This window comes from Myxine glutinosa, chromosome 1 (genome assembly GCF_964187855.1).
Source record: "Myxine glutinosa chromosome 1, kmMyxGlut1.1, whole genome shotgun sequence".
Classification (NCBI taxonomy): domain Eukaryota; kingdom Metazoa; phylum Chordata; class Myxini; order Myxiniformes; family Myxinidae; genus Myxine; species Myxine glutinosa.
Window position 1 is genome coordinate 193356291 of NC_136261.1, and position 21499 is coordinate 193377789.

At 43.1% G+C, this 21499-nt stretch overlaps 1 protein-coding gene and 1 long non-coding RNA gene across 3 annotated transcripts in view; one reads left to right on the plus strand and one right to left on the minus strand.

Moving 5' to 3' along the window:
• Positions 1–10972, plus strand: part of LOC137416974 (uncharacterized) — an 84659-nt gene extending 73687 nt beyond the window's left edge. Inside the window, exons 2-3 of the long non-coding RNA XR_013624097.1 lie at positions 562–652; positions 10888–10972. This is a non-coding gene — a long non-coding RNA (uncharacterized LOC137416974). The remainder of the gene's footprint in view (positions 1–561; positions 653–10887) is intronic.
• The window catches only part of LOC137416972 (tensin-3), a 154582-nt gene that overhangs the window by 65773 nt on the left and 67310 nt on the right, over positions 1–21499 (minus strand). For both annotated transcript variants that reach the window (XM_068102678.2, XM_068102677.2), the window contains 4 exons: positions 11749–11809; positions 10870–10948; positions 10441–10570; positions 857–922 (listed from right to left, as the gene is read on the minus strand). In XM_068102678.2, the coding sequence (XP_067958779.2) occupies positions 857–922; positions 10441–10570; positions 10870–10948; positions 11749–11809 (336 nt within the window). The remainder of the gene's footprint in view (positions 1–856; positions 923–10440; positions 10571–10869; positions 10949–11748; positions 11810–21499) is intronic.

Here is a 21499-nt window from a genome sequence, read left to right on the forward strand (position 1 = left end):
AGACACACACACACACACACACACACAGATACGTACAGACAGGCACACACACACACACACACACACACACACACACACACACACACACAGACACACACACACAGACACGCACAGACACACACACACACACACACACAGTCACACACACACACAGACACACACACACACAGACACGCACAGACACACAGACAGACAGATACGCACAGACACACACACACACACACACACACACACACACACACACACACGGGCATTGCAATAGTCTTGCATCCCCTTCTGGGCGAGGATAATAATACAATCATAATGATGACCGGTATTATCGTAATCATCATTATCATCCTCTTACTATTAAGTTGCAACTGGTCAATGGCTTTGGCACCAATAAAAATATTTATTACGGACTTTAGGCATCAAAAACCTACATATATCGTTCAAACATTTTCAAATGAGCACTTCGCCATCAGATGTGGCAACAAATGTGAATTGTTGCTCCCAGCTTGCCGGCTCAATGACAGAAGATTCCATTTGCATTTTTGCCCTCACCATCCCTACCCCGTTTAGAATCCCGGGCGGGCATGGGCAACCTGCGAGTCATCATCAAACTGCATTGGAGTAAATCACGTGGGGAGTTTTGAAGGAATCTTTGAAACAGGTGTTAAAGGAGCAACGTTTTTGTGAGTAATCATGAGTGAAGCGTAAAAGTGGCCGATCACTGAAATAAAAATGTAAGAGTTTGTGATATGGTTAAGAAACTGAAAATAATGACGAAGTTTGTGAATGCAAGCGGAATATAACGAGGCTGGCCATAACAAAGCCAGAAAATGCCAAGCAGAATAATGATAGGAGATGACTATACCTGGGAGCTCTTTTGGACTACCTGCAAACAGGAACTCAACACTTCCACCATCAGGAAAGCTGGAGTCTGCGAGCAGTAGGGAGGAGGTGGAGATGGGAATGATAAATCAGGTGAAAACTAGTACGGCACTCAGTAGAGAGCAACCTCCACCTGGTGAACAGTTTACGTTTTTTTTAAATCTCAGAGTAGACCAGAAAATCTCAATGCAGACTCACATTTCATCAGAATCAATCCAGGTCAATCAAATCCAAATCAAATCCAAAATCAATCAATCAATAGGTCCAGTCTTTCATTCCCTGATCTACCCCTCGTTTTTGGCCATATCACTCAATGGTGAGGATTCACTTTAAAATTCTACTAGATGGATGCGGATCTTCACCAAAATCTAATCATTTCGTCGGTGTCACATACGCTACCTCTCTGCCAAATTTCGTCCGAATCCGTCCACAACTTTTTGAGACATTTTGTTCACAAACGGACAAACAGACAGACAGACAGACAGACAGGAGTGAAAACATAACCTCCATTCACCTTTGGTGGAGGAGGTAATCATCGAATTCTTCGTTTTGTGCTTCTTCATTTTGATTTATTGATCGACTGAGGGAAGTTGAAACCTTAGGTAGCGGACAGTACTGGATCGCATCATTCTGGCACGTTCCCAACCCAGGTCGAAAATCCCATAGAAACCAAAGGAGACCAGTAGGACATTTATATGGGTCTCTATTGGAAATCACGGTTTCTATTGGTTTCTACAGGAACCAGTAGAGTAGAGTTTCCAGTAGAAATCTAACCAGATTCGGTTGAAACCAATAGAAACCATTGAGTGCAACTGGGAACCAATAGGAACCGTGAAGTTTAACTTGTCCTGCAGAAACCATCAGAGTTAACTGGTCTGAAAACCCATAAACCAATCAAAATACTTTAATTATTGGTTCACGAGTTATCAAGTGACCACTATATTCGTCATGTGTGTCCGTCTGTCTGTGTGTGTGTCTGTCTGTCTGTCCGCAGCATAACTACCCGATGATATCATCCGATCTTAATGAAACTTGGTTGGGAGGTTGATATCATGATCTAGTTGTCCGGTCCGGTCCGGTCGTTTTCCGGTCCGGTCGTGAGAGGACGCTGGCGTCACTTGCTCGCCGCTTCTCTGACTGGACCATTGTCCGTATCTTGCTTTCCTGGTGGTCGTGGCGGATTTTTGGCCATTGAGTCTGCCCTCTGCACGGTCCCGGCTCTGCTCTGCTGCTCCTGGCTTCACCTGCTCGGCTCCTTCGCTGTTTCCTCGGGCTCACTCTCGTGGGTTGTCCCCATTGTTTGCAGCGGCGGTGGTGGCGGTTTGCCGCCGTGATCTTGATTAGCAGCGGCGGTCGTTTGCCGCTGCATTTGCCGCTTTGCCTCCTCAACCTTGGCCTCGTGCTCGTCTCTTCGCTCCTGTCTGCCCTCTGCATGGTCCCAGCTCTGCTCCTGGCTTCACCTGCTCGGCTCCTTCGCTGTTTCCTCGGGCCCACTCCCGTGGGTTGTGACGATTGTTTCGCCTCCTCACCCTTGGCCTCGTGCTCGTCCCTTCGCTCCTGCTGGCATGGCTCTGCGGTACTCCGCCGCAAGGCTTCTCCTGCTTAAAACCCGCTCCACCCCATCATGCATCTCTGCAATCAAATCGAATGGACTCCTGCGTCGACCCAGGTACATTCACCGTGGCTCCGGTCGTAAGTTTGTTTATTTACAATCAGGTCACTCCATCCCCATCCTCTGGTCGGCTCAGCGCACTCCCACTCATCGTCCCAACACACCTGGTCACAACAACGCACAAAATCGCATCTCCTGTCTGCGAACCCTGGCCAAATCACCTGGATTCATACCCGCCGTACAAAACAACATCAAGCTCACCCTGTTCAATACCCGGTCCCTCAACAACAAATGCCTCATCCTGAACGACGACATCCTGGAAAATAAACTGGACTTTCTCTGTCTCACTGAGACCTGGCAACAACCACTGGACTACTACACGCTCAACCTCACCACACCCAATGGATATTCTTACATCAATAAACCACGCTCGGAGGGCCGAGGTGGTGGAATTGCCGTTATTCACCGACAAGACATCAAGACAAACCTCATCTCCATCTCGTCTGCTCCATCATTTGAACACCTGGCTTTTAAACTCTCTGGCCACACACAGTCAGTCATGGCTGTTGTCTACCGCCCTCCCAAACCACACCCATCATTCCTGTCTGACTTCTCCTACTTTCTGACCAAGCTATGTTCCCTCTCCCCCTCAATCCTCCTCCTTGGTGATTTCAATATCCACATGGACTCCACTGACTCCACGCTAACCACTGACTTCACTGATTTACTCACCTGCTTTAACCTCACTCAACATGTCAACTTTCCTACCCATAACCGTGGTCACATTTTGGACCTTGTCTGCTCTACTGGACTAATTTTGCACCATCTCTCTGGCTCCGACCTCACTCTCTCTGACCACCTAGCCATCACTCTGACCATCAACATCCCCACCCCAGCACCAAGGCATTATTGCACTATCAACTTCCGTAAGCTAAACGCTCTTTCACCTACCTCATTCTCATCGACCCTCTCTGGAAAAATGTCCACTTCTCCCTTCGTTGACCTCCACACCCCTTCTGACCTCACTGACTACTACAACCACACTCTCTCCTCCTGCCTTGACCAACTTGCGCCTATAAAAACCAAAACAGTTTCTTTCACCCATTCTGCTCCCTGGTTTACCCCTGAACTCCACCTGATGAAAACTCGTGCTCGCCAACTTGAAAGACTCCGCAATAAAACAGGTCTCACAGTTCACTCCCAGGCCTACAAGGACCACATACAACACTATAAAGATGCCCTCTCCCGTGCCCGCTCCGCCTACTACTCTCAAATTATCCACTCTGGCTCCGGAAACCCAAAAGCACTCTTCTCTACAATAAACAAACTCCTCAGCCCCCTGAACACCACCACCCAGTCATTCACAATAGACAACTGCATCTCCTTCCTTTCATTCTTCCAACGCAAAATTGAAAACATCTACAACAGCTTGACCACCGCCGCACCCGCTCCCCCTCAAACCACCTGCCCCCCCCCTTATCCTGCCATCCCCTGTCTCAATTCTCCCCAGTCTCCCCTACTGACCTCTCTGAACTCCTCATCGGAATGAAAACTGCCACCTGCACTCTTGACCCCATCCCCTCCAACTTTGTCAAGGCCTCCCTTCCTGCTCTCTCTCCACTTATCATTGCAACAATAAACTCCTCCCTGTCTACAGGCATCGTCCCACCATCCCTCAAAATTGCTGCTGTTACCCCCATTCTGAAAAAACCTGGACTAAACCCTGGCACCCTAAATAACTTCAGACCCATCTCCAACCTACCCTTTCTGTCAAAGGTTTTGGAACGCGCTGTAGCCACTCAACTCAAACATCACCTCTCTGCCAATAACCTGTATGAAACATTCCAATCCGGATTCCGCTCCAACCACAGTACTGAAACTGCTCTCCTCAAAATCACCAACGACCTTCTCCTCTCCTCTGACGCCGGCAACCTCAACATTCTCATCCTCCTCGACCTCAGCGCCGCCTTTGACACCATCGATCACACCATCCTCCTCACCCGACTTGAAACCACCTTTAACATTACCGGCACTGCCCTCTCTTGGATTAAATCATACCTCTCTGACAGACGTCAGTTCATCTCCATCAATAACTGCAAATCCCCCACTGCTCCCCTCCCCCAAGGTTCAGTTCTTGGCCCCCTCCTCTTCATCCTGTACCTGTCCCCCCTCGTTCACTTAATCCGCCGTCATGGTCTCCAATTCCACTGCTTTGCCGATGACATCCAGCTTTTCATCTCCACCAAGTCCATCTCCACCGCCACCCACTCTATCCTGACAAACTGCATCACTGAAATAAAATCCTGGCTTCAAATCAACTTCCTCAAGCTTAACTGTGATAAATCTGAAATAATCATCATTGGCCCAAAAACGCTCACCAAGTCCACCCATAACTTTGCCCTCAACATCGACGGTTTCCCAGTATCCACCTCCCCTCACATCCGGAATCTTGGCATCATCTTTGACCAAACCCTCTCCTTCGACAAATACACTAAACAGATCACAAAGACAGCCTTCTTTCACCTGAAAAACATCGCCCGTCTCCGTCCATCCCTCTCCTCCACGGCTGCAGAAACCCTCATCCACGCCTTCATCACTTCCCGTCTGGACTACTGCAATAGCCTCCTGTATGGTTCACCCTCAACAATCACCAATAAACTCCAATACATTCAGAACTCCGCTGCCCGTCTACTCACCCATTCCCGGACCCGTGACCACATCACCCCCGTCCTTTACAAGCTTCACTGGCTCCCCATCTCCCAGAGAATCCAGTACAAAATCCTCCTCTTGACCTACAAAGCCCTCCATAACCTGGCCCCATCCTACCTGGCTGACCTCCTCTCCAGACACACTCCCACCCGCAACCTCCGCTCTGCTGGTACCAACCTCCTGACCCCCCCCCCCCATCCGGACCAAATTTAGATCCTGGGGGGACAGGGCCTTCTCCATCGCTGCTCCCACCCTCTGGAACTCGCTACCTCACACCATCAGAGACTCCTCCTCACTCACCACATTCAAAACATCACTCAAGACCCACCTGTTCAACACTGCATTCAACATTTAACCCACAGCATCTAACCCCTGACTATCTCCTCTCCTTCTCCCTCCTTTGTGCTTTGAATATTTCCCTATTGATTCTTCTTTTTTTGCAATTGTTTTTATGTTTTGCTATGCATTATGTTTTGCACTCTGTCAAAGCGTCTTTGGGCTTCCTGAAAAGCGCTATATAAAATAAATGCATTATTATTATTATTATTAGTTGTGTCCTGCCTGGAGTGGGCGTATTGCGCCCATTGTGGGCGGAGCGACGCCCGAAAAAGATGTCTTTTTAGGGGGTAATCGAGTTCAAGCTACATCTTCTCCGAGGGGTTTGGTGGAATCTGACAGGGGTTTCGATATTTGGTTAGGCCAATGTCATGTGTCTAGCCCCACGGAGCTCGATTTTTCATTTTCGCCGCCAAAGGTCAAGGTCATAAGGTCACGAAATTTAGAAAAGTCGATTTTTGATGGTTTTATTACATTGTTCGCTTCCTGATGGGGTGAAATGTCGTACACAAAGTTATATTATCACATACATCATGAAATACAAGTTTTCCAACAAATTTCAGAGTCCTCGACCTTTGACATTTGAAAGTCACAAAGGTCAAATTTTCAAAGTTGTCGGAATCTAACCGAATTTTCGGTATTGTGTAGCTAACTAACCTCATAACTGATTATACATTATTTTGTATTATTTCAAGGTCAGTAACCTTCGTTTTGACATTTCAAGGTCACAAAGGTCAAATTTTCAAAGTTGTCGGAATCGAACCGAATTTTCGAAATTGAACCGAAGAATGCTGCTCGCTCGTGAACCATCGTCGTCTCCTGACTTGTATTTTGTTATAAACAAACGCAAAACACACAGTTCCACATAGAATTGAGTTATAGCCGTGTTCTTTATAACAGGGTTTCCCTGTAGAGTCTTTTCTGTGTATGTGAATGTAATTTAGTGAGATAGCTCAGATGACAGAGCGCTGGTAAGTTCACCAGAAGGCCTGGGTTCAATTCCTGGTCTGGGTGCGTAATTTTCCTACATATGTCAATTCATTATTTACAATCCTGTTAATTTATATTTTGCTATTCTATTGGTCTCCTACTGGTCGATATCCCATTGACACTGGCATGGCATTTCAAAAAGTTATGGACGAGCTAACAAGTTATGGACGAGCGATGACAAAACTTGGCGGATGAGTTGATTCGGTGACCAGAACAAGCCAATCAGATTTTGGTTCATGTGATTTTGGTATCAGTGGGATACAAAACATAAACTGTTCAGCCTCGTGGAGGTATGCGCTCTACCGAGTACGGTACTCTTCTTGTTTAATCTTGAATATTAATTATGCCACAGCCTGTCTTCATTAAAGAAGCAAGTTCGTGTTTGCTTCGTAAGTTTACTACAGCTGTTAGTGTCCCTGAGAACATGGGGCAGTTATTTGTGTATAAATATTTGAGTGAGTTGTTGTTTTGGAAAGTTTTGGATGCGAGTTAATTAAAGCTAGCAGCATGCCATAGCGGCTCAGGGTGGAATGGCTGAAGATTTGATACTTTGCCAACAATGTTGTGGGTTTGATTCCCATGGCTGCTCAGTGGAAACCTCTACATTACGCAATGGAGTGGTGACCTGTCCAGCATTGGCTCTCAGCCACAGAAACACTTCTTCTGAAGTCGACTCTTAGGCCGAACTCAGATGAGATATTGATCCTCAGAAACATTTACTTCTCATGAGTATGCTTACCTTCTTACCTATAGTCCGATACCATCATCATGTACAGACTATCTCTGGCACAGGAAGTTTCTCATATCTGTCATGTCTTGTGTTTTCAATCTTTTTTTTGAAGTATTATCTGGTTTTGTTAATGTTATGAATATGAATATAAATAATACAAGTCAGGAGACGACGATGGTTCACGAGCGAGCGGTAGTCAATGACAAAGGACGGACTGTAACCAAAACAGGCCCGGACAGGCCAGGCCCAGAAATGTCAAAACGAAGGTTACTGACCTTCAAATGAGATATAAAATAATGTATAATCAGTTATGAGGTTAGTTAGCTACACAATACCGAAAATTTGGTGAAAAAAAAGAAAATAAATAAATAAAAGTAAATAAATAAATAAATGAAAAAAAAGAAGAAAAAAAAAGGAAACATCGAGCTCCGTGGGGCTAGACACATGACATTGGCCTAACCTAATACCGAAACCCCTGTCAGATTCCACGAAACCCCTCGGAGAAGATGTAGCTTGAACTCGATTACCCCCTAAAAAGACATCTTTTTCGGGCGTGGCTCCGCCCACAATGGGTGCAATACACCCACTCCAGGGAGGACACAACTAGATCATGATATCAACCTCCCACCCAAGTTTCATCAAGATCGGATGATATCATCGGGTAGTTATGCTGCGGACAGACAGACACACACAGACAGACAGACACACACACATGACGAATATAGTGGTCACTTGATAACTCGTGAACCAAAATTTGAACATTCTAAGACTCAAATGCACAAGAGAAATACCATTCAATGGGTATTTGTCAATGAGACCTTAAAACCTCAATCACAATGTTTGGCAATACAAGACAGTAAACTTCAAGATGGCGGAATACATTAACAGCTAGAACAGCACTCTGTAGAGCGCATACCTCCGCCAGGCTGAGCAGTTTACATTTTGTATCCCACTGATAGGCCACATTTGGATTTGGACCTGAAGCAAAATCTATTCTGTTTGTTCCTGTCACCGCTCCAGCGGGGAAAATGGCCTTAAAACGATCATTCATTCATTCATTTTGTCACCTACCCAACTCATCCACCAAGTTCTGTGCGAATCTGTCCACAACTTTTTGAGATATCGTTCTATATACAGTATTATTTTTTGGCCCTATCTCTCAATGGTGAAGACTCACTTACAAATTCTTGTGTCTGAATCCAGATCTCCACGAAAATCTAACCAATTTGTCCTTGTTTGTTACACACCCAACCTGTCCGCCAAATTTCGTCTGAATCCGTCAACAACTTTTTGAGATATCCTGTTCAGAGACAAACAAACAAGAGATATTCTGTACTTAAATCAATATAAGTGGTACTAGCATTATATAAGAGTGTACTTATGTAGAACTATGAGTGCTGTGTGTGTTTACAGTTACCATACTTTTGGGGTGATTTACAAACTCAGCTGAAACTTACAGTATTTCCATTCACAACATACATAATACATGAAAATAAGCTGCTCCTAAAACCGGAAGGGGTGTGGGGCAATGGATAAGCATCAAGAGGAGTTGAATGAAGCAGAAGCTGGTTGTTGGGTCGAAATGGATTAGAGATTCTTCATCTTTGGTGTGATGCAACATGTGAAAGATAGAGCGAAAATGTTTTTAAAACATGTTGTTGTTGTTGTTGTTGTTGTTGTTGTTGTATAGCCCCGGACAGTTCTCTCGAACAAGCCTGCGGCACGGAGACAGCTGATGGATCTCGCAGGAGCGACCCAGAGATCCCCCACATCCAGGATGGTTTAGCCCTGGCCTTCACAAAGTCAGGGCCATGACAGACTTAGAGATAGAAAGAGAAAGAGATCGAGAAAGAGATCGAGATCGAGATCGAGAAAGAGATCGAGAAAGAGATCGAGAAAGAGATCGAGAAAGAGATCGAGAAAGAGATCGAGAAGAGATCGAGAAGAGATCGAGAAAGAGATCGAGAAAGAGATCGAGAAAGAGATCGAGATCGAGAAAGAGATCGAGAAAGATATCGAGAAAGAGATCGAGATCGAGAAAGAGATCGAGATCGAGAAAGAGATCGAGATCGAGAAAGAGATCGAGAAAGAGATCGAGAAAGAGATCGAGAAAGAGATCGAGAAAGAGATCGAGAACGAGATCGAGAAAGAGATCGAGAAAGAGATCGAGATCGAGAAAGAGATCGAGAAAGAGATCGAGAAAGAGATCGAGAAAGAGATCGAGAAAGAGATCGAGGAAGAGATCGAGAAAGAGATCGCGGAAGAGATCGAGGAAGAGATCGAGAAAGAGATCGAGAAAGAGATCGAGATCGAGAAAGAGATCGAGGAAGAGATCGAGGAAGAGATCGAGATCGAGAAAGAGATCGAGGAAGAGATCGAGAAAGAGATCGAGGAAGAGATCGAGGAAGAGATCGAGGAAGAGATCGAGGAAGAGATCGAGGAAGAGATCGAGGAAGAGATCGAGAAAGAGATCGAGAAAGAGATCGAGATCGAGAAAGAGATCGAGGAAGAGATCGAGGAAGAGATCGAGAAAGAGATCGAGGAAGAGATCGAGGAAGAGATCGAGGAAGAGATCGAGATCGAGAAAGAGATCGAGATCGAGAAAGAGATCGAGATCGAGAAAGAGATCGAGATCGAGATCGAGAAAGAGATCGAGAAAGAGATCGAGAAAGAGATCGAGGAAGAGATCGAGGAAGAGATCGAGGAAGAGATCGAGAAAGAGATCGAGGAAGAGATCGAGGAAGAGATCGAGGAAGAGATCGAGGAAGAGATCGAGATCGAGATCGATCCTGGAAGTGGGGGATCTCTGTGTTGCTCCTGCAAGATCCATCAGCTGTCTCCGTGCCGCGGCCTTGTTCGAGAGAACTATCAGGAGCTATACACCACCCCCAACAACACAGGAGGCCATTGGGCCCATTGTGGTTGCTGCCAACCCATGGTTGTTTGTTTGTGTTGTACCTTTTCAAATGCTTTTCGTCATGCAAGGAAGCAGGACATACAATTTTTAAGTCGTATGGTATGACCATATGACCGGAGTTCGAACCATTGACCAACGCGACTCGGAGTTGGATGCGCTACCCATTACGCCACCGAAACTTTCAATATTTACAATTCTTCATAAATGTTATTAAAGCACAACAGTGGAAATTTTGTGACAACAGCAATATGTATCTTGCGAAAAGTTACACACCGTTATAAGCATGCTCCAGCTGGTCTTTTCCAAGCACCAGAGAGGACTTGTGCAGTGCACCCGTGTGGAACTGGACCTGGAACAGTGTCTCCCATGCACCGGACTCCGACACGGCCCAGAAACACTTGACCTGCTCATTGAGAGGAAGAGCATGAAAGGCTTTTCAGCAAGGACGATGCTGTGAATCCAACGGATATGACCAAGAGGCAGGTTTCATTAAGCTCAACAAAAATGAAGAAACGCAAAAACAAATAATGCACTTGCAAAGTTGCTTTAAGGTCTCATTGATAACAAGTTGCTTATCTAAGTTGAAATAAATAATGTCTTGCAATAACTTCGGAATTGGTGCTTTTCCGCTGCAGTTGATTACAGGAAATAAGATACGTCAGGGTAAGGGTAATCAGGGTAATTACTCTGTTTCATGCTCACCAGAATGTCTCCTTGTAGGGTGAGTCCGGGAGAGAAACTCACACACAGATGTCCTCCTGGACTGCCCATCGGAACGATGCTACATGAGAGGGCGAAGGGACAGCGGTTGTGCGGATGCAACAAGCATGCAGGAAAAGTATCGTCAGCAGATAATCATGTGACATTAACAAAATGATCCAAAAAAAGTGTGATATTCAGCAGTAAACTATCAATTGGTCAATAATGAGCTTTCATTGGATGAAACCTGTATTGATTCTTCAAACAATACGTTGTTGAACTTGTTCAGGATAATCAAAATATTTTTTAACATCTCCCCTTCCTCTCATCATGGGATGCCAAGTAACAAGGCTTGTCCATGTTCTATCCTCTAATTGCTGAGTGCCAAATGAGGAAGTAGCACGTGTACCATTTTCAGTCTCTGATATGATTCCGCCATGCTCGGAATCAAACTGCTGACCTCTCAGACCCAAAGTGGGTGCTCCGACCACAATGTTATTGAGCTAACAAATCTAACAAAGTTCAAAATCCAATTACTCTTTTCGTCACAATATTCAAGGAATGGTATTTTAACAGTGGAAATGGTGGGGGATTGGAAGGGGGATGCTAAATTTGAATTCCCATTTGCCCAATAAACAGACAACTGTCCTCAGGAAAAATTCCTGCCATCAGGAATTTTCTTTCCTAGCAACAGGGCAATGTGTGCCAGTACACACGGGCTAAATTTATCAATCCTACCCTCAACATTAAAGCATAGTAATTGGGCAACCAGCCCAAGTTCATAATCCAATCACTGTCAGATATGCACTCATCCACTCACTAATAAACAAGCAGGTAGGTATATGTAGGGAAGCTGGACTACGTGAGGTTTGGGACACTTACTAAACAGCGGATGTGTGCAAAAGTTGAAGACCTTGGAACGCTTTCAGGAATACTTTGCATCCTGGAAAGAACAAAGAAGCCAGAAGGGTTTAAAATAGATGCAAAAAAATGAAAGAAAAATTGAGATTGGCGGGTACAAAAAAGGGAGTCAAAAATAACCATAAGTATAAACAAAACTACCATTTCATACATTTTGCAGGCAACTTCAGCTTTAGAGGATGTCTATTGTCATTGGCCAGGCGGGGAGATGAATTGATATTTTTGAATGAAAATGATGTAATTTTGAACTGTCATATACTGTAGTAGGGCTGGCAGGATAACCCTAGATGTATGCACACTCACTTCTGACCTGTGTAGCCTGGGTTTGAATCCCGACCCACCTATAAAATGTCATCCCAGTGTTTCCCATGCAGGCCAATCCATAAATGTGTGTGCCGTCCCTCGGATGCATGGTAAACTGTGTGTTCCATCTGCTGGCTTTAGTGGTTGATAAAGATCCAACGTTGTGTCCTTCCCAAAGAGTAGACGAGCTGAACTCAGTTGGGTATCCCTGGTCGGAGTGGACACCCATCCAGGACTGTTGACCTAGCCAAATAAGGTGCTTTGGCAGAACCGACTCTCTGTGTAGAGCATGGTGGACATAGTATGTCCAAGTCAACTTGGGGGAAATGTATTTAGGATATGTAAGGAAATCTATTGTGTTGATGTTGAAAATAGGACAAACAAAGTTAAGATCACTCACACCAGATTGAGCCAGATCAGGAACCTCAAAATCTGGAACTCATTATATTGAACAAATATTTGCTACAAGTATTAGTGGTAATATTTGAACTTTGCTTGTTGCAAAATGAAGATGAACACCCACATTAGTAAGCAAATACGCCACTCTCAAACTAGAATGTCACACTTGGTGGAGAGCTCCACCAGGTTGAACAGTTTATGATTGGTATCCCATTGATAGGTCAGATCTGGATTCGGACCTGAATGTGTCCTCGGTGCTTCCGAAGGATTTTAAGCTTGATGTCCCATCAACTAGCATTTGCTGATGGATGTCAAAGACCACGTGGTGCCTTTTGAAGACTAGGCCGTTCTTTGCCAGCGTCCTGGCCAAATACTAAATTCTTCTGCAGGGGCAACACAGCTGCAGCACAGCTGAGCCTCAGTAAGGACGCAACCAGCAGATCAAATTCACAATTGAATCCAAGTCAAATTTGCATGCGTTAGAAGAAGAAGAATAAATGCCTTTTTTTCGCTCCAGTGGTTGTTAACCTGCGCTCGCGAATCGAAAATCAGGGTTAGGCATTCGGTTGCGTATGTACGTGTGGCGTGTCTGCATTTTAAAAATGCATTTTCTCAGCAACCGTTGATCCAATTGACAGGAAATTTTACCATAGGAGCGCCTCCGCCAGTAGATTTTTTTCTTAATTATGACATCATAGGTCACATGGTATGGATGCCATCTTGGAAAAATGTTGCACCTCTATATCTCTGAAGCCACTCAATGGAAAATATTGAAACATGGCTCATTGTCAAGTACTCAGCATAGGGAATAAGATATGTTCATGATGATGTCATCGGTGCCTTCATTATGACGTCATCATTCGACAAGTATAATGGTTCATCGATCTAGTCTAGTAGGAAGACTAGGTCCCCCTGCACCCCCGGAGATATACTTCTAATCAGTGTTTCTAGATTGGAAAAAATGTGTAGAAAATGACTAGCTATGGCCCCAAGCTGAAAAAATGTCCCACATACCATTTTTATGCAAATTACTGCTGCCATTATCAAAAAAAGACTAGGTCCCCCTGCACCCCCGGAGATATACTTCTAATCAGTGTTTCTAGATTGGAAAAAATGTGTAGAAAATGACTAGCTATGGCCCCAAGCTGAAAAAATGTCCCACATACCATTTTTATGCAAATTACTGCTGCCATTATCAAAAAAAGACTAGGTCCCCCTGCACCCCCCGGAGATATACTTCTAATCAGTGTTTCTAGATTGGAAAAAAGGTGTAGAAAATGACTAGCTATGGCCCCAAGCTGAAAAAATGTCCCACATACCATTTTTATGCAAATTACTGCTGCCATTATCAAAAAAAGACTAGGTCCCCCTGCACCCCCCGGAGATATACTGAAACTGGCAGTGACTGGTGATTGAAATGCGGTGCCTTTTTGTGTTTCAGGTCGAGGTACGTGAACTCCCCACGATCTACAGCAACCAGGAAGAGACTGATACCAGGGTGGTTCTGTACCTCCATCATGCTGCTACCATCGGATACAAGAACGCTGTAGTCAGAACACCGGACACAGACATCCTCCTGATCCTGCTCCACCATGCCCACAACATCAAGCTGACGGTGTACCTGGATACAGGGTCAGGGAAGCATCGCCAACTTGTCAACGTCTCTGAGCTGGCAGAATCCCTGGGAGAGGACTACTGTGCCACTCTCCTGGGGTACTATGTGTTCAGCGGAGAAGACTGCACCAGTGCCTTCAAAGGGAAGGGAAAAGTCGGGCCCTTGAAAAAGCTGGAGAAGAATCCCAGGTTTCACAGGGCATTCGGTGAATTTCACAGGATATTTAGAAAAATAAAACTTTGTGTTAACGTCTGTGTAGACGGACCTTAATATGAGTCTATTATTTCGTAAAACTGTGATTATTTTGTAAATAAAGCACTAATTAGCATACTAGTATACCATAGACACATGTAATCATGTTATGAATAGTTCTATCATGATCTATGCCCTTCAAAACATGGGTCTAGACACCTTCATTTTTCAATTATCTGCAATATTGGCTGAGATATGTCAAAAATCGTTTTTTTGATAATGGCAGCAGTAATTTGCATAAAAATGGTATGTGGGACATTTTTTCAGCTTGGGGCCATAGCTAGTCATTTTCTACACATTTTTTCCAATCTAGAAACACTGATTAGAAGTATATCTCCGGGGGGTGCAGGGGGACCTAGTCTTTTTTTGATAATGGCAGCAGTAATTTGCATAAAAATGGTATGTGGGACATTTTTTCAGCTTGGGGCCATAGCTAGTCATTTTCTGCACATTTTTTCCAATCTAGAAACACTGATTAGAAGTATATCTCCGGGGGGTGCAGGGGGACCTAGTCTTCCTACTAGACTAATCAGTATGACTAATTTTTTCTCTGCAACTGTTGGTCTGATGGACACGAAATTTTCACCATAGAAGCTTCGCCTCCTGTAGACTATTTTTATGATAATTATGACGTCATAGATCACGTGGTACAGGCACCATCTTGGAAAAAACGAAAAACGTTGCTCTTGTATATCTGCAAAATTGCTCCATGGAAAAAGTTGAAACATGGCTCATTGTAAAGAACTCCATATGTGGAATAAGTGTTGTAAACGATGATGTCATTGGTGCCTTAATTATGACGTCATAATTCGACAGGGACAACGCTTAGTCTGATCAGTTTGAAATGTATTGAGCGTGATCTATGCAACAATTATATTAGAGAATATATATTTATGATGTCATCGCTCACGTGGTCTGGGAGCCATATTTTAAATAATAAAGCCCTTCAAAAACAGAAGAGTTGGCTCGCACCAGGTTGACTGCGCAGGGAAAGTATTCGATGAATACCATCTAGTTTATCATCGAGTGGAAGAATAATAACGATTTCATGGACTGGCAGCTATTTGGCAAAAAAGGAATAAGATTGTTTGTTCCATTACTTGAAAATTCCATTGTTTGTTTTTTGGAATCTATACTACAAAAGGAGTCGTGTGTCCGTCCGTCCGTGTGTGCGTGCGAGTTCCACCCATTGGTTGGACAGATCTCCTGACTCCACCTACAATTTCTGTGCTACCAGATAAGAGAGTACCAGATAAGAGTACGATGAATTGTCATTACTCATTAGGATTGACCTCTTGTAACAATTAATATAAAGGAAGGGAATAATTCAACCACAATGAGTAAGACTAGCATCATACGTAAACGTCATACGACATAAAAATAGTCATACGACGAGCACTTTTTCGAAATTCCAACTTCTTTCCTGGAAGTCCTTCCAGTGTCCATATGTTTTATACCTCTCCCACCTCCCCCCAAGCCCTCTCCCTCCCACAGTTCTCTCGATGTCCCTGCTCTCAAATGTTCATCTTGTCTACCACTCCCCTTATTTTGTGTTTTATGTGTCGGTTTGTGTCGGTTTGACTTTTTGTGTGATTAATGTTAGCTCTTTCACGAGCCTCGATCTTGTATACAAAAAAAAGAAAAAGAAAAAACCACAACAGGCGAGGCTAGCAGAAATTTCCACCCTGGGGTCGTTAATGAGCCACATGGGTTTCTACCAACAATCAGATATTGGCATTGTAATTCTGGGATTATCTCGGCCTTCAGACAGTTATGATCAAAATCCCAAATGCTGGAACTTTCAGCAACATTATGAACCCACAACCTCTGGGATACCAATCCAGTATCGTCAGCTGTTGTTTCACAGTGCGGGCAGCAGCAGAAAAAAAAACCTTCTTTTTTGTTTGAGAAAGAACCCCTAACATTTTTTTTTTAAATCTATCCTTTTGCTGCTTCTGTTCTTTCATTATTGTTTAATATAATCCTACTGCAAAGAACAATTGCCTTCTTTTTCCTAAAACTCCCAATATGGCGACATGATCAGAGAATAAAAATAATAATCCTAACGAGGGAGACCTTTAACTCAAACCAACTGGAATTTCCCCCAAAAAGTTTAAACAAAAGCAAAACTAAGAGAAAAAGCTCATCTGCCTCGACCAAGCATGTAACAAAAAACACCACTCAGCTTCACACCAATTAACTCCAAGAAGGGCGACCTCAGAACTTCTTTATAAAAGGCATTGAAGAGTGATGATGGCAGCACACAACCATAAAGTAATATGTCTGCCACATGACATGCTCGAGGGGGACATTTAACTCACATATGCTTTTGGTTCCATCACAAGGACCAAGAAGTAAGTTGAAGTAGAATCAGCTGCACTTGGTAAAGCCTCAACACCTTCCAGACTGCCTCCTACCATAGTGTATCGCAGGCAATTTAGGTTTATTGAGCACATGCAGAGAGCCTGGTAAAATTCCCAGCTGTGATGAATAAGAACTCAAAACATTACCATGTGGTCAATTTAGGAAAGGCACAGAATTTTTTTTTATCATGTTCCTCTTAACAGCCGTATTCACAAGGTTCAGGTGGGTTTCTATTAGAGAGTGATTCTTAATGAAGAATACTCTCGACAAAGAAAAATCCAAAGCATTCCAAAGGTTTGAATAGTGTGATGTCTGGAATATTTGAAGGCCAAGGTCGCAAAACTCAGATTTGCAAAAATAGTGTTCTTTTAATTTCGAAACGATGGTTTCCTGTGCTGATAGTCACCCAAATAAATTTTGCTGGAAGTTTCTACAGGTCATTTGCTCAAGTTTTTATGGTGAACTATTTTTGGGTGACTCAGCGCACTCACCAGGAATTGCTCAAAATGTGGCAAAAAGTTATTTCCCCCCTACTTTTGTTTTTAGTGCGGTGAGAGTTAAACTGGATCTGTATATCCCATGCTCAGATGACTTATCACCTCCACAAATGGAAAATTAAGAAAATTCCAGCAGGGCGACTGCGGGAATCAAAGGGAGGCGCAAAGCGCTCTTCCCTTTATATAAGGGATCGTTTCTCTGTATGCAGCTTTAACATGGGGACTGAAAATGCGTTTCTCGGCTTCGACTGGACGAAATTGGCTGCAAATTTCAGAAGTAAATGCTTTGTACGTTGAGGTAATAGGTTCAAAATTTCAACAACGTTCGTTTATGCATTCTTGAGTTATATTTAGAAAACCCTCGAAATCACGTTGGTGTCCGTCCGCCAAAAATGTGTTGGCGCTCATATCTCAAGGACTATACATTGAAACGACCTGAAACTTAGAATATACATCGGCCAATAGGTCTAGTTAATGGCTTTCGAAACAAATTCCACCTAAGCGCTATAGTTTTTGCTTTAAAATTAAATATATATAAATATATACACACTTTATAACTCTTCAAAATATTATTACACAAATCTAACATGCTGGCCCAATGGCCTAATGGATACAGCATCAGATTCCCAAGCTGAGGATTGTGGGTTTGAATCCCGTCTGGGTTGAATATTTTTTTCCCCCTTACTTTTTCAAGTCTTTTATATTGTCTTCAATAAAGCCGTGTACGATGAACAAATGCATTTTGTTCGCATTTAAAATGTGTCTTGTGAAAAAAGCCAGGAGCATAGAAAAGGCCGCTTGATACATATAAGGGTATATGCCATGTGGCAAAGCGTAGAAAAGAAGGCACATTCCAAAAAAATCTCGTGTGCATGCGGGACTACCCTTGTGTTCTTTAGAGGAACCAAGTAATGCTCTAGAAAAGTTCATATAAAGGAGTGCCCTACATATATAGGTTAAAACCCATCAGCACGTAAAGTTTTTTGTGTACATTACAAACGAAAACACATAAGATAATGTTCATGTGCGTCTAATCTAATTTGTTTAAAAAATTAATAAAGTCTGTATGTAGTATGTACCAACCAATTACAGACATGTTGGAGGGTAGTCCGAGAGAGATATTTTTTGAATGTCCCTTCTTTTCTATATTGTGCCACATGGCACATACCATACAGTATATAAAGGGGCCTTTTTTATGCCCCAGGCATTTTCCCCAAGAATCCTGAGAAAAGGCCGCCATCTCATGTCGCCCCCCCCCCCCCCCGTCTTTACCCACAGCCATTTTTAACCCAACCTAACTCCGCACTATTACTTGTAGGTTCATATACTTATAGTTATCCACTGTGAATAGCGACAATTCAGCAGGAGCATTGGTGCGATCCACGCAGCTGCAACTGATGCCACAATTTGGCTGTTAAACCTGGATTTGAACGTACAAGTTGCTATATATGTCAAGCCATACGCAAGAGAAGAGAAAATGTGACTGTGGGAAAATATCAGTGTATCGTTGATGTACATCTTATTGGCTGCAGAATTACTTATGCTCTGGGATAGTGGGATATCAATAGATTAAAATGATAATGGACAAAAAATTTAAACGTTTTTTCAAATATTGTATATTGTTCATAGAGTAGACTCCTTCCAGTGTATAACTTGAAATGAAGTTTGAATCTTACATCATAATATGATGAAATGTGAAATTACTTCCAACATCACTGAAATAGCTTCATTAATAATCAATTAGCTAATCAGCAATCAATGTGGGGTAAATATAACTTGCATGGACATACGTGCCAAGACATACATACATACGTGCCAAGACAAGTGCCAAGCGCAGATATGGAATTCTTAACTACTGGCAGCGACAAAGGATATGTCAGCACCAAAAACACTCAAAATAGAACCACCAGTCAAAAATGAAAGATCGACAGAAACAAGGCCAGCCACAGAAACACAAATAAAGGCAAATGAAGGTGACCGTAATAGCCTGTTTGCATGGAATTGTTGGACCACTATGATCTGCACATTGAAAAATGAAAACTATTCAAATAGAACCCATAAAAAGCTCTACTTCTACAAACATAACAGAGGATTCTCCCAATAAATGTCCATCACGTCAAGACATTCCAACTGCATTGGCAGCACATCTTGTCAACTTAGTTGATGTTATCGACAAATGCATCACACCTGTTAAACATCAGATCCGTTCTGATATATCTGAACTTTCTGATTATACCAAGTTATATGATAAGTACAAGTACATAAAAGTAAAGGGGTCATTTATGTGTGAGGAAGGTGAATGGGTGCTAGAGAGTTGATGCAATTACTCCAACATTCTGATTTGGACAGTGATGATGATGATGATGATGATGATGCAATACATATAAGGGGTTACACCTATTTACTACTACTATTTATTTATGACTAAAGTCCAACGTGATGGACTTTATTAGTAATTTCCAAGGAATGCACTCAAAGGAGTCTGGTATGTGGAATTGTCATTTTTTGAAAACCATTCAACCAAATTTACATTTATGACTTATCTTGTCAACTATTGCAACCCTGGATCACGTTTGCTGTGATTTTGTAGCCCAAACTGGTATTTTTACCAACATGATGTGGTCAGCACTACGAGAAGAGTTGCGCCAGCATTCACCCATTGAAATGGGCATTACAAATTGTTTCTCTAACCATCAACAACCAAATGCAGGGAAAATAATTGTGGGCCACTCTTAGTGCAAGAAGGCAACTACCAAGAAATAGGTGGAGAATTGGTTTTTGACATTTTTTGAGCATCCCCTGTGAATGTGCCTCTTATTATTAGTCCCCTACCTGGAGGGGACTATGGCTTTTCTCTCTGTGCGTCTGTCCATCCCACCTGTGATTTTCAAGACTTTTTCCCCATACTCTTTAACATATTCAACTGAAACGTGGTACATGGCTTTATTATGATAAGTTACAGAACATGTTTGAGTTTCAGGGCGTTTCTCCAATCTTTCATGGAGCTCTGACATTTTTGGACTTAAAAATATCACATACTAGCCGAAAGCACCCGGCGTTGCCCGGGTTCTTTTTGAATGAATTTACTACTATAATTCAGCTCAGCTTTTAATTGCGAAATGGGACAAGCCCGGCCGATGCGGCCTCGACCAGCCTCGCCACCGAGCCTATAACCTTCCCGGGGCCCGTCCCGACATTTTTGGTTCTTTTTGAATGAATTTACTACTATAATTCAGCTTTTACTCGTGGCCGTAGACGATTGACTACTATAATTCAGCTCAGCTTTTAATTGCGAAATGGGCCGGGCCCGGCCGAGGTGGGCCTCGACCGGTCTCGCCACCGAGCCTAAAACCTTCCCGGGGCCCGTCCCGACATTTTTTTGTATTAGAGGTTTCCTCCTATCTTTCACCGTTCAGGAGATTAGCACGTGCAGACAAACAAACAAAAACGTTCTTTTATAATATGGAGAGATTATACATGTGGCAGTTTTCTTTACTTTTGCCCCATACCCTTTAACATATCGAACTGAAACTTGGTACATGGCTTTATTATGACAAGTTACAGAACAAGTTCACATTTCAGGGCATTTCATCAATTTTTTTACATAGTTGAAAATTAAATAAAAAACTCAACGGTGGGGGATAATATGTATTGCAAAGCAATTCTCACTCTTGTTATCTTCTTCTTCTTCCTTTGTAGGCAGCACATGGTTGCTGGTAGCAGTATTTGCTGGGGCTTAGCAGACATGCTGAGCAGACACTATGCTGAGCAGACAAATGTTTGACCATACAGGTCACCATTGCAATATTGCAGAAGCAATGATGATGTATTGACTCCTGTAGAATAGGAAATTGTAATTTGTTCATGGTGCCAGCGATAGTTCAGCTACTCTACGTGAAGGACACAGTGGGACCTTTAACGTGCACCAACTAATTCCGGCGGACAGGATGCACAGTTTAACGTCCATTCAAGGGACGGTACACACACACATTGATGACTCGTCCTGCCTGCGAAACAATAGGGTGACAGTTTATAGCTGGGACAAGATTCGAACCCAGGCGAGATAGCTCAGAGGTGACTGTTTGTGAGTGTGCGGAGTCAACCAGACATGTTTCATTCTGCCTGGAGAAACAATGACAGAAAAATTTTTTTGGGTGACTATCAGAGCATGAAATATTTACATTTGGTAACGAGGAGAAAATTCCCTGTTTGAACGAATTTGAATTGTTCAACCTTCAAAATAATTGTATAACAAAGTGACAATGGGTGCAAATATTTTGGA